This window comes from Cetorhinus maximus, chromosome 10, assembly GCF_964194155.1.
Source record: "Cetorhinus maximus chromosome 10, sCetMax3.hap1.1, whole genome shotgun sequence".
Lineage (NCBI taxonomy): Eukaryota > Metazoa > Chordata > Chondrichthyes > Lamniformes > Cetorhinidae > Cetorhinus > Cetorhinus maximus.
In genome coordinates, this window is record NC_135888.1 from 18,078,305 (window position 1) to 18,091,874 (window position 13,570).

Here is a 13,570-nt window from a genome sequence, read left to right on the forward strand (position 1 = left end):
TTTATTGTTGGGGGAGGGGGTAGTGGGGGGGTGGTGTTGGTGTTGGAAGAGAGATTGCTCAGAAGAAGCCCCGTTTCACTAACCGAGCACAGTGTGAAATGCAGAGCCGACAGCCTCCAGAGGAGCTTCAGAGGACCAGGAGCCCGAAATGGCACCTCAACTAGAGTGAAGGATCGGAACGTCGATACTTTTAAAACGAGAATGAGACAAATCCCTTTTGTTTTGCAGCATATTACAGGTTGTGTGTCTGTGTGTGTGTATGTATGTATGTGTGGGTGCATCTCTATATATATCTATATATATATATATAGCTGCAACCATGACCGATGTTACCTTTCAAGTGTTGGTACTGAGATGCAGATTTTCTGTTCTTCCCAAAAAAAGAGAAAATTTGTATCATTTTTTAAACGCGTGCAAAAAAAAATAGCATTTTGTGCTGACGCAAAAATGGTGGTCAGAATGATGCGGTCCTTATTGCAAAACGAACAACAAATGAATACATGTCCAGCCCGAACTGCTGTGTTTATAAATTGTCTGCAGTGTGCTTTACAAAACATCTTTGCAATCTGGTTCTCACATCTCCAGGTCCGTTGGAGGACGAGCCGAAGAGATGCAAATTGACGGGACAGTGCGTTGGTCAGCAGATCTGTTTAAAATCTTATTTTGTGTGTGTGTGTGTTTCCTGTGTTTGTGGTGTATCGAAGACAGGAGATGCTGCCTCCGGGAGAGAGAGAGAGAGAGGGAGAGAGAGAGAGAGAGAGACAGAGAGAGAGAGGGGGGAAAAAAAGCCTCGAAATTCTCGCTATTGATTGTCCAAACGCAATTCTTGTGTTTTTCCAAATCGGACCCCGAGAATTGTAGATGGACATCCGTAGCTGGATTTTAATATTCTTCTTTCGTCTACAGTGATAAAGCGAGGAGGAAATATATATATATATATAGATTTTTTTTGGTTTTGTTTTAAAAAAAAGCCAGTTTTTGATCAGAAAAACCAGGAAAGCAGGTTTAACTAACAGCACCTTGAGCTGGACAAGCCTCTGTTGTACCTCGAAGAAACGACGAACGGGATTTGTCAAATTTTGAAAAACATGTTTCTTGCCTAGACACTGAAGGGCTGGCAAATGGAGCAACGGCAGGTAAATTCAGTCCGGGCACAACACGGGAACAATGACAAAACTGCAAAGCAATTCTGCTGACATGTTTACAGTAACTGTTCTCCGAAAGCGGGGTTTGTGTGGAAAAAGAGCGGCATTTTTTTTTTAAATATAAAAAAAATCATCGTTTAAATTATTTCTTATTAAATCTGGGGGTTCGCTTTAAATTTGAAGCCAGGACCAACATCTGGAACTAATTCCGTTTAAATATTCGATAAAGGGATGCTCATACATCTAATTCGCGCGTCTTTACACAAAATAGGCAACTTTTATCGGTCTGCAACGGGGATTTTCTGTTGTGACGGGTAATGTGATCTGTACATATTTTAAAAATTAATAAAATATTCAGACGTTGCTGCAAAACTTAACAGTACGAATCGCACCTGTTCCCTCCCCTCTTTTTTAAAAATCTCAATTTGGTATAACTCTTACTTTGCAGACAATATCGATATAGAAACAAATAATATTCCCAAGCCACCTAATATCTACTGTTAAGAGCGTCGCACCTTTAATCTGACATAAATTCTGTACTTAAGCTTGTTGTGTAAAATTAGCACTCGTCTCTCACAAAGGTTTTTTTTTGGCAGTAATATATTTACACACACACAAAATTTGGAAGCTTTTGGTTAGAAATATTCCGTTATATTACGCCGCTGATTTTCAGGCCAGGAGCGGGTCTACCGTTTAAAGAATTCTCCTTCACCAGGGTCTTTGATCACACCCTCACCTCACCTCACGGCAAACTGGCTTTCACACTGCACTGCAATGCCCCTTCATTTCCAGCCCTCAGTTAATACATCAGAAGGTGCTTGTCCGGGTGGGTGGGTGAAGAAACAGAGGGAAACGCTTCAGAATTAAGCCAGGAGTGGAAGCATAAATGCAGAGCAAGATTCAAACGCAAGAGTCAACGATTTAATTTCAATTTAACTAGAAAGAAAATCGAAATAATTCTGGCGGGGGGGAGGTGGGGAGGGAAGGCATCATTTTAACAGAGAGGAGATTTCAGGTCTCGGTACATTGACTCGATTATGTTAAACCATGTAATGTTACTGCCCACATAATATGTCGGAATTACTTTTTTTTTAAAAGGAGAGATTAAGGACTTTAAGGATCGGAGAAGCTTATTTCATTTTGCAGCTCAAAATCTATACTTAAAACGCTGATTTTTCTTACTCTGGTCTGTATTCCTCATGCACTGCGGGTCAAACGATTTGTGTATTACAAGGAGCGGATCCGGATAACCTCGAGAACATCATGCTGTCACTTTATCACCGAGAAGCCGCGGTTAGACACTGGTACAGAGAAACTCTCGTCTATTTTTAAATGTCCCTTTAACCACCGTGCAAAGTTGATATAAACACGACGTTGTCTCGGTCCTCCAGTTTATAGTCCAACCGGCCCTGGCGAAAACACAAAAGGTAGGAGGAAAAATCTCGGTCAAATGGATAAATTGCTGAATTTGTTCAAACCCAATAATAGTTCGTTCGCCCATTTGCAATCGCATCTTCTAAGCTCAATGCCTCGCTTGTCCCTATCTCTAGGCCCAGTGTTCGTATTTGGTGAGACATCCGGCTTAACATTGACTGGACTTCACTGCAACCCTCTGAATGTACCGGTCAATTTCAAATCAATTTCGCACTTTCAAAAACGGGCAGTAATCTCTGGGCTCATTTATGAAGAACAAGCCTTATTTTCCCCTCGATTTTCACTGATTTTAAAATTTTTTTTTAAAAAATTGTCGTCAAGGCTGAAGGGTCAACTCCCAACTTAAAATTGGACTTGAGCTCCCACAGTGAGGACCTCCAGATCAGAAAAGGGTGTGAAACCCACCTGAATCGGAAAGTTGGACCCCACCCGGCGGAAAAAGAGGATTGAACAAAAAATAAAATGCACTCCAACTCTCCCAAAGTAAAATCCACCACAACGCCAACTACTCAGCCCTAACTATGGTTGATAGCAGCCATTTTCTATGTGGGTCAATAAAATGGAGGGATATTCCTTGTAATTAATTATATTTAAAAAAAACGCTCAGCCCGTTAAAACAAGTATTCTGTTTCTAACTATCCCGAATCATTTGCCTGGAATGGAGTAAAAATAATATTGGAGTGTTAAAATGCCTAGTTTACTCACACTTCTGCCCCTGCAATAGCAGCTCAAGTGCTGCGCCCATAACATTGTACTTTAGCAAAATATGTACTTGGGGTAAGCAAAATACATATTCCACTAGCAAAATGGGTAGGGGGGGTGGGGGGCATGCTTAACTGAACTGGTTTGGTCTCCTTCAGCTGTGAAATGGAATGATTGGGTCACATATTGAACAGATATCGCCCTATCAGTAACAGCAAAGCTTTTATCCACCCCCTCTCCCCTCTCCCTTTGGAGCGAATACACGGAACACGTTGACAAGCCTGTCCTCTTTAACTTTTAAGGATCTCTCGGCCCCCCGGGTTCAAGGGAACCGCGACGACGTGGATCGCTGGCGAAACGGAAGCGGAATCAATCGGTGATACCAACCATCAATTCCCAATCGGCATCGTTGACCAGAACCAGAATCCCCGGCCTCCTGAAAGACATCAAGGGAACCATCAGCGAGGTCAGTCACCCCCGGGCAGGTGTTGTTCTTGGTACTGGGCAGGAGGAATAATATTTAGTGTATGTGGGCTGGGGGCTGGGGGCTGAAGAACAGATACATTCACAACATATATCGGTCAATTTCAAATCAATTTCGCACTTGCAATTTTCTCTGGGTTAATTCCTCAGTAACAAACGCGGCCAACCGATCTTTGCCAAAAGAGGAGAGGGAACATGGTTTGAGTACGTTGCTTGTGAATATTGCGACACAGACTTAACAAAATCAGAGCCGTGTTCACCTGTCCACTCTGTGAATTGTTTGGGTTTGGGGGTATGGCTTCACCTTTACAATTCACACTTTCCTGAACAGGAATAAAAGTTTCCTAACCCCATTGCTGCCGAATTTGTTGGAATGTGTGCGGAAGAGTCACTGCTTATATGTGGGAAGTTAACCAGGTAAAGGGGCAGCGGGGTTAAGTGCGAGACTTGACGCGCAAATGTCCGAACTCCACTTTGGCCCCCTCACTGCCAAGTTTTATTTGCTGGGGGGAGCGGCAGCGGCGGCGGCGGCGGCGGGGGGGGGACTGCTTGGAGATGAAACATTCATGTTTGTGGTTTATGTTAGATGCTGTGCCCTGCATTTGTAAGATGACACATTTTGCACTGACAGAAAACACTCGTTGCAACATAAACAGTCGAGGCAGTCTTCATGATCGACCAAGGAAAATAACTTGCATTTACATAGCGCCTTTCACAACCTCAAGGGAACCCTTAGCCCTGTGCAATCAATTAAATACTTAAGGTCCAGCCACTTTTGTAACGTAGGAAACAGGGCAGCCAATTTGCGCACAGCAAGCTCCCACAAACAGCAATGTGCTAATCAGCAGACAATCTATTTTTGTAATATTAGTTGAAGGATAAACATTGGCCAGGACACCAGGGTGAACTCCCTGGCTCTCCTCTGAAATAGTGCCAGGGGATCTGAGAGAGCAGGCAGAGCATGCATTTAATATCTCATCGGACAGACAGCGCCTCCAGGGTTGAAGTGGCAGCTGAGGTGATGTTTCAGACTCTGCAGTGAGATTTGAACTCATTACCTATTGACTATGGTACTGATAGCTCAGTAGCTAGATTTAGAGACAGTGTGTGTGGAATTCTTGCATGTATACTGTACTGAATGGGCAGGAAAATCCTCTAACTAAATAGCAAGGGCAGTTTTCTCAGTTCCCTCCACAATTTTCTAGCCACTAACCCCATGCCTCTCCCTGGTCACTTGAGGTTCAGTCAACCTGTTCACAAACTCGGCAGCCTACTTGACCCCAATATGAGCTCCCAAGGTCATAAAGCACTATCACCAAACCTGCCTACCTCTTCCTGTAACATCACCAGTCTCCGCCCCTGCCTCAGCACATCTGCTGCTGAAACCCTCATCCACGCCTTTGTTATATCTGGACATGACTATTCCAAGACTCTCCTAGTTGGCCTCCCATCTTGCGTCCTCCATTTTCTCCTTGTCCAAAACTCGAACATGTATCCTTGCACCAAGTCCCATTCCCCCCTGTACTCACTGATCAACATTGATTCCTGGATTGGCAATGCCTCAATTTTAAAATTCGCAACCTTGTTTTCAGTTTCCACGCCTCTCCCTATCTCTGTAACCTCAAGCCTGAGGTATCTGCACTTCTCCAATGCAAGCCGTTAGCACATCCCCAATATTCATCGCATCAATATTGGTGGCTATGCTTTCAGCTGCCAAAGCCCCAAGCTCTACAATCCACCCGCCCCCCCCCTTAAACCTCTCCACCTCTCCCTCTCTCCTCCTTCAAGGCACTCCTTAAAAACTGACCAAGCTTTTGGGCACATGTCCTAATATTTTCTGAGGTAGTCATGTGGTAGTACAGAATTTAAGTATAACTGAAAAAAAAGTGAAATGCTGTCAAAGCATTTTGTCTTGCACTCATCAGGACAGACGCAAGAATGTCAAGTTTCAAAGGGAGCAACAAATTGACCTCGACCAATTAAAGTCAACATGCTAACCAATCAGCACCTACTTCTCATGCAGCATAAATTGTTGCGATCGCTTGAAATTTGGTATTCTTGCATCTGTCCTGATGAGTGCAAGATGAAAAGCTTTGACAGCATGTCTCTTTTTACAGCAAGTGTGTTAGGTGGCTCGGTATCAAATTTTGTTTGATAATGCTCCTGTGAAGCACTTTGGGACATTTTCTTACAGTAAAGACGCTATATAAATGCAAGTTGTTGGAATACACACCTGGGTAACCAAACTCAAAAGAATGTTGCCAGCAGTATGGTTCAAGAGGTGTTTCCTTCCCTGTGCAGTCAGACATACAGAACCACTTGGCAAACAGAGAAGGTTGCTATCGACAGCATAGGGGCAATGTAAACTGCACTGCCATCTTCTCTAGCCCCACCCCCTCCCCAAACAATTGCTTGCTTGTAAAGGCTTTCCGCTTGCAATGGGGTCAGTCTGATGCCAGAGAAACTAAAGCTGCAATCTCAACTTTTAAACAAACTGCTTACAAGACAGGATTTTTTTTTAGGCTGTTGTCATAGCAATGAGGTTCCATAACGAGTCCTGTCCCCAAGACAAATTTGTTCCAGCAACATCATCCGTTTCTACAGGAAGAGGCAGCTTTGAACACATGCTTGCAGTTTAATGATAACTCTCTGCCCGGTAGATATGTTGAAATTGGTGAGCTCTGGGTGTTGGCTTCCATCATACTACTCCATGACATGGTGCATTGGAACAGTGTCAAAGACCACCCCATAGTTTCCTCCCATTTAAATAGTGGAAGTGAAAAATATGGGGCGATGATGGTGTAGTGGTGATGTCACTGGACTAGTAACCCAGAGGCCCAGGCTAATCCTCTGGGGACATGGGTTCAATCTCACCATGCCAGCTGGAACTGAAAGCCAGTCTCAGTAATGGTGACCATGACAACTATCATTAATTGTTATAAAAACCCATCTAGTCACTAATGCCCTTCAGGGGAAGAAATCTGTCATCCTTACCCAGTCTGGCCTACACGTCACTCCAGACCCACAGCAATGTGGTTGACTCTTAACTGCCCTCTGAAATGGCCTAGCAAGTCACTCAGTTCAAGGGCAATTAGGGATGGGCAACAAATGCTGGCCTTGCCAGTGATGCCCACATCCCATGAAAAAATACATTTTAAAAAATCAGCAAAATATTAACCCCAAAAGCTTGCATTTGGCTTAAAACTCAGCAAGCTCACTATTCAGAGTCCATGCATTTGACAGAATTATATTGATATTTAGCTGCTCTGTACTAGAGTGCTGAGAGGTCACTTGTTGGTTTTGCGACCAGGCTTCCTCTTGTGTGCGCGCGGGTGGCAGATCTCAGCTGATCAAAGTGCAAGCTCATAACGTGACTTTAGTGTCATCCGTTATTTTTGGAAGTGCCGTTTTGTTATAAGATTATTGCTACTTTATTGTGCAAGTGACTGAATGAGAATTGATATCAATTGCCAGAGAGGGGAGAAGGAAGAAACTGGTTCAGGTGCATCAAATCCTTGACTGGTTCAGCTCCATTCACGTCTGCCTGCTATTACCAAGCCTTTTTTTTTTTGCACCTCCTGGAGATGCACCGTTATGATGCTCAAGCCTGGGGCTTTCTCAGTATTTTAACAATGGTGCATTTGACCCTGTGAATCATCAGGGCAACCACTATTTTTCAATGTTTCCTTCTTGCGTTTTCATATTAAATGCATTTTTTCCCTCTCTTAGGTTCTCACTCCATGCACTGTTATACAGAGAAGAGAGACACGCAGGCAATTTACTCTGAGGCTTCTCTGCAGCAAGAATCATGCAAGCTTACAGGAGGCACTCGGGAATTATTCTGTTTTCTGATTTCTTTGACTATGATCCCCATAGAGAAAAAAATTTTAAGGAGCCTTTTGAGATGAACGAGGGAGGAGACAGCACAGAGAGCAAACCTGTTGTCTCTCACACACAGTAATATTCACACACATGGGCCACTGGATAACAATCAGGGATAGGAACCCTATCCTATTTTCCTATCTCTAGTCCAGGAACGCAGACAGCAATTGCAAAATCCCAAACACAGGAACAGCTTAGACCAGGGATGAAACCTGCTCCCTTTTCCAATTCTGCATGACTCAACGTATTCACCAATTGAAACCTGGGGCAGATCACAAATTTATTTTGTTCTATTGTAAAACATCTCTAATTATCTTTTAAAAAAATAAAACTTTTTTCTTACAGCAACAGACACAACTTTCTGTTGATTCTTTTTCAATAGTTGTTGCATTTCTCTGAATGACTGTCCATTACATTGTACTCTATTGGTTCAGACAGGTTGCTGGTGAAATCTGGTGCATGTGTCACATGTGCTGTTAATATGCTGTAATTTGATAGGACACTTTTTCCTCCAAGGCCATGAGTGTTATGAACTCCTTCGTTGCTGACATTGGAGTGCATCGCCTCAGAGGTCTCACACCTCACACGCTACAAGAAGCGTCACACCATCTCGGCCAGAGAGATCTAGAGCGCCGTCCGCCTCATGCTGCCAGGGGAACTGGCCAAACGCGCCATCTCCCAAGGCACCAAATCCGTCACCAAACACACCAACTCCGTTTAGGTCGATAATGCTAAAGATTATAATATATCAAGTCTAGAGCTTGTGAAAAAGTTTTAATTACCTCACAATTGTCCTGACACAAGTATTGCCTTCTTGCTCATTGTACCAGATATCCTTCCATACTCCATCCTCTTGCTTATCAAGAATCTATCTACCTCTGCTTTAAAAATATTCAAAGACTCTGCTTCCACCACCTTTTGAGGAAGAGAGTTCCAAAGACTCTCAACCCTCAGAAAACATTTCTCATCTGTCTTAAATGAGCGACCCTTTATTTTTAAACATTGACTCCTAGTTCTAGATTCTCCCACAAGAGGAAACATCCTCTCCACATCTGCCCTATCAAGACCCCTCAGGATCTTAAAGGTTTCAATCAAGTCACCTCTTGCTCTCCTAAACTCCAGCAGATAAAAGTCTAGCACGTCCAACCTTTCCTCATAAGACAACTTGCCCAATGCAGGTATAAAAACAGAAAATTCTGGAGAAACTTAACAGGTCTGATAACATCTGTGGAGAGAGAAACAGAGTTAACGTTTCGAGTCTGTATGATCATGAAGAAGCATTTTCTGTTTTTATTTCAGATTTCCAGCATCTGCAGTATTTTGTTTTTGCCCAATCCAGGTATTAGTTTAGAAAACCTTCTCTGAATTATTTCCAATGCATTTAAATCCTCCTTTAAATAAGGAGACCAATACTGTACACAGTACTCCAGATGTGGTCTCACCAGTGCCCTGTACAACTGAAGCATAACCTCCCTACTTTTGTATTCAATTCCCCTTGCAATAAACAATAACATCCTATTAGCTTTCCTAATTATTTGTTGTACCTGCATACTAACCTTTCGTGATTTATACATTAGGACCATCCAGACCCCTCTGCATCCAAGAGCTCTGCAATCTCTCACCATTAAGATATGCTTCTTTTTTATTTTTGCTGCCAAAATGGACAATTTCACATATGCCCGCATTATACTCCAGTTACCAAGTCTTTGCCCACTCACTCACCCTATCTATATCCCTTTGTAGCCTCCTTGTGTCCTCTCCACATCTTACTATCCTACTTGTCTTTATGTCATCAGCATATTTAGCAACCATACCTTCGGTCCCTTCATCCAAGACATTTACATAAATTGTAAAAAGTTGAGGCACCAGCACTGATCTCTGTGGCACACCACTCATCACATCCTGTCAACCAGAAAAAGACCCATTTATGCCTACCCTCTGTTTCCTGTTAGCCAGCCAATCTTCTATCCATGCCAATATGTTTCCCCCCTACACCATGAGCTTTTATTTTTTGCAATAGCCTTTTATGTGGCACCTTATCAAATGATTCTAGGAATCTAAGTACAGTACATCCACTGGTTCCCCTTTATCCACAGCATATGTTACTTCTTCAAAGAACTCTAATAAATTGGTTAAACATAATTTCCCTTTCACAATGTTGACTCTGCCTGGTTACCTTGAATTTTTCTAAGTGCCCTGCTACAATGTCTTCAATAATAGCTTCTAATATTTTCCTTATGACAGATGTTAAGCTAACTGGCCTGTAGTTTCCTGCTTTGTGTCTCCCTCCCTTTTTGAATAAAGGAGTTACATTCACTATTTTCCAATCTAACCAATCCTTCCCCAAATCTAAAGAATTTTGGAAAATTAAAACCACATCAACTATCTCACTAGCCACTTCTTTTAAGACCCTAGGATGACGTCCATCAGGACCCGGGGACTTGTCAGCCCGCAGCTCCAACAATTTACTCAGTACCCGGTGATTGTAATGTTCCCGAGTTCCTCCGAGCCTTCCATTTCCCGATTTAGTTATTTCTGGGATGTTACTTGTATCCTCTATGGTGAAGACCAATGCAAAATACCGGTTCAATTCCTCTGTCATCTCCTTAGTTCCCATTATTAATTCCCCAGACTCACTTTTTATAGGGCAAATGCTCACTTTGTTAACTATTTTCTTTTTAAAATATCTATATATAAACACTTAGTATCTGCCTTTATATTTCTAGCTAGCTTTCTTGTACTGTAAATTTTCATTCTTTATCAATCTTTTATCATTCTTTGCTGTTTTTTATATTGTCTAATCTTCTGACTTGCTGCCCATCTTTGTGCAATTATATGCTTTTTCTTTAAGTTTGATACTATATTTAATTTTTTTAGTTCACGGATGGTGGGTCCTCTCCCTGGAATTTTTCTCTCGTTGGAACGTATCTATTCTGTGTATACTGAAATATCCCCTTAAATGTCCACCACTGCATTGCTATTGACCTATCCCTTAACCTAATTTGTCAGTTCGCTTTAACTAGTTGCGCTTTTGTGTCCTCATAATTGCCCTTATTCAAGTTTAAAATACTAGCCTTGGGCCCACTCTCTCTCCCTCAAACTGAATGCAAAATTCAATCATATTATGACCACAGCTATCTAGGAACACCTTCAATCCGAGGTCATTAATTAATCCTATCTTGTTGCACAATAACTGGACTAATCATATGAATACTGTGGCTACAAGAGCAGGCCAGAGGCTAGGAATCCTACGATAAGTAACTCACCTCCTGACTCTCCAAAGTCTGTCCACCATCTACAAGGCACAAGTCAAGAGTGTGATGGAATACTCCCCACTTGCCTGGATGAATGCAGCTCCAACAACACAAGAAGCTTGACGCTGTTCAGGACGAAGCAGCCCGCTTGATTAGCACCACATCCACAAACATTCACTCCCTCCACCACCAACACACAGTGGCAGCAGTGTGTACCATCTACAAGATGCACTTCAGGAATTCACCAAGGCTCCTTTGACAGCACCTTCCAAACCCATGACCACTACCATCTAGAAGGACAAGGGCAGCAGATAGATGGGAACACCACCACCTGGAAGTTCCCCTCCAAGTCACTCACTATCCTGACTTGGAAATATATCGTTGTTCCTTCACTGTCGCTGGGTCAAAATCCTAGAACTTCCTTCGTAACAGCACTGTGGGTGTGCCTACACCACATGGACTGCAGCGGTTCAAGAAGGCAGCTCACCACCACCTTCTCAAGGGCAACCAGGATGGGCAACAAATGATGGTCCAGATGGCAAAGCCCACATCCCGTGAATGAATTTTTTAAAAGTCTAGTATAGCCTGCTCTCTGGTTGGTGCCAGAAAGTGCTGTTCTAAGAAACTATCCCGAAAACATTCTATGAATTTCTTACCTAGGCTACCTTTGTCCACCTGATTTTCCCAGTCTATATGCAGATTAAAATCCCCCACAATTATCGCCATTCCTTTCTGACAAGCTCCCACTATTCCTTCCTTTATACCCCATACTACTCTATAGTTACTGTTAGGGGGCCTGTACACCACTCCCGCAAGTGGCTTCTTGCCTTTATCAATTCTGATCTCTACCCAAGCCATTTCCTAAACTTAGGTCATCCCTCTCTAATGTGCTAATACCATAATTAATTAACAGAGGCACTCCTCCACTTTTTCCTAGCTTCCTGCCCTTCCTAAATGTCACGTACCCTTCAATATTCAGGGCCCAATCTGTCATCCTGCAGCCATGTCTCTGTATTGGCTAACAGATCGTAATTATTTATTTCTATTTGTGCTCTCAGTTCATCAGTTTTGTTTTGAATGCTACATGCATTCAGATACAGAGCCTTCAGTTTCATCCTTTTATTATTTTTGTTACCTCTAGCCTTATCTGCTGATTTCCTCTTAGATTTGTACTCCCTGTACTCTCTGTCCCTTCCTGTCACGGTCTGTTTATCGTTTTCCAAATTAATAGCTTTCTCTCTTGTCTTTTCTCTACTCTTTGGTTTACCACATCTTCCCAAATTTGATCCCTTGCCACCACTAATTAGTTTAAAACACTCTCTACTTCACTGGTTATGTAGCTCGCTAGAAAACTGGTCCCAGCACTGTTCAGGTATAGACCATCCCAACGGTACAGTCTCGCTTTCCCAATTCTGGTGCCAGTGCCCCACAACCCGGAACCCACTTCTCCCACATCAGTCTTTCAGCCACGTACTCATCGCTCTAATTTTATGTACCCTATGTTAATTTGCAGGCGGATGAGGTAACAATCCAGAGAATATAACCTTTGAGCTTCTGCTTTTTAATTTAGTGCCTCGCTCCTCATACTCTCCATGCAGAATCTTTTTCCTAGTTCTACCTATGTCGCTGGTACTTACATGGACCACAACAACTGGAACCTCCCCCTCCCACTACAAGTTCCTTTCCAGGCCTGAGCAGATGTCCCGAACCTTGGCACTGGGCAGGCAACACAGCCGTCTAGGCTTTTGCTCTTTGCTGCAAAGAACAGTGTCAATCCCCCTCACTATACCGTCCCCAACTATCACTACATTCCTTTTAGCTCCCCCCACTTGAATAGCTTCCTGTGCCATGGTCAGTTTGCTCATCCATCCTGCAATCCTCACTCTCATCCAAACATCCAAACCTATTGGATAATTGCAGAGGCTGACACTCCTGCACTCCGAGTCCCTTTACCTGCCTCACTCGCAGTCACACCTTCCTGTCCCTGACTGCTGACCAAATCAGAAGACCCTATCCTATGTGGTGTGACTGCCTCCTGGTACAAAACATCCAGATAACTTTTCCCCTCCCTGATGTGTCACAGTGCCTGCAGCTCAATGACTCTGATCTGAAGCTCCTGAAGCTGCAAATCCTTTGCAGACGTGTTTTCCCTAGATCACACTGGCATCCAGGAGCTCCCTCTTGCTGCAGCCCTGACACATCACCTGTCCTGCCATCCTTAATGTGTTTTAATTACTTAATTATATTATTCGCTTATTTATGTTCCTTTTTATATATTTTTTTATTAACTGTACCACCAGTTTATATACTATTTTAAACCTTAGGACTGGAACAGACCTTGCCAGATACTCACCAAACAGCTAGCACCTTTCCCTGTAGCAGAGTGAGAACCAATTCCTACAGGGTGAAAAAGGTAGAAAAAGCAAACAGAAACAAGACTTCCTTCACCCTCCCCCCATCACTGAACTACCCCACTCACCAAACTCTCAGGTATGAACTTCAGTTCCTCAGCTACATTTGTTTGCCTTAGCTGCACTAAAGAACCCTGAATTTATTAAACCTAGAGAAGTGCTCAATGGGCAAGTAGTGAATTCCAGCACTTATCCATGGAGTCACCTTCCTCTCTAATTCATTATACAGTCACCGCTATAATCACTAAATCTCAGACAA

General features: G+C 42.9%; 1 protein-coding gene and 1 long non-coding RNA gene across 2 annotated transcripts in view; one reads left to right on the top strand and one right to left on the bottom strand.

Annotated features, from left to right (window-relative positions):
* The first annotated feature begins 1,854 nt into the window (after positions 1-1,854).
* LOC144685497 (uncharacterized) lies at positions 1,855-8,001 on the top strand. Its single transcript, XR_013577739.1, has 3 exons — positions 1,855-2,572; positions 3,584-3,747; positions 7,494-8,001. It is a non-coding gene; the product is annotated as an uncharacterized LOC144685497 (long non-coding RNA).
* Positions 2,053-13,570, bottom strand: part of urm1 (ubiquitin related modifier 1) — a 53,023-nt gene continuing 41,505 nt past the window's right edge. Inside the window, exons 4-5 of the mRNA XM_078550073.1 lie at positions 3,669-3,717; positions 2,053-2,554 (exon numbers count right to left, since the gene is read on the bottom strand). Coding sequence (XP_078406199.1) covers positions 2,486-2,554; positions 3,669-3,717 — 118 coding nt within the window. The 3' untranslated portion in view covers positions 2,053-2,485. The remainder of the gene's footprint in view (positions 2,555-3,668; positions 3,718-13,570) is intronic.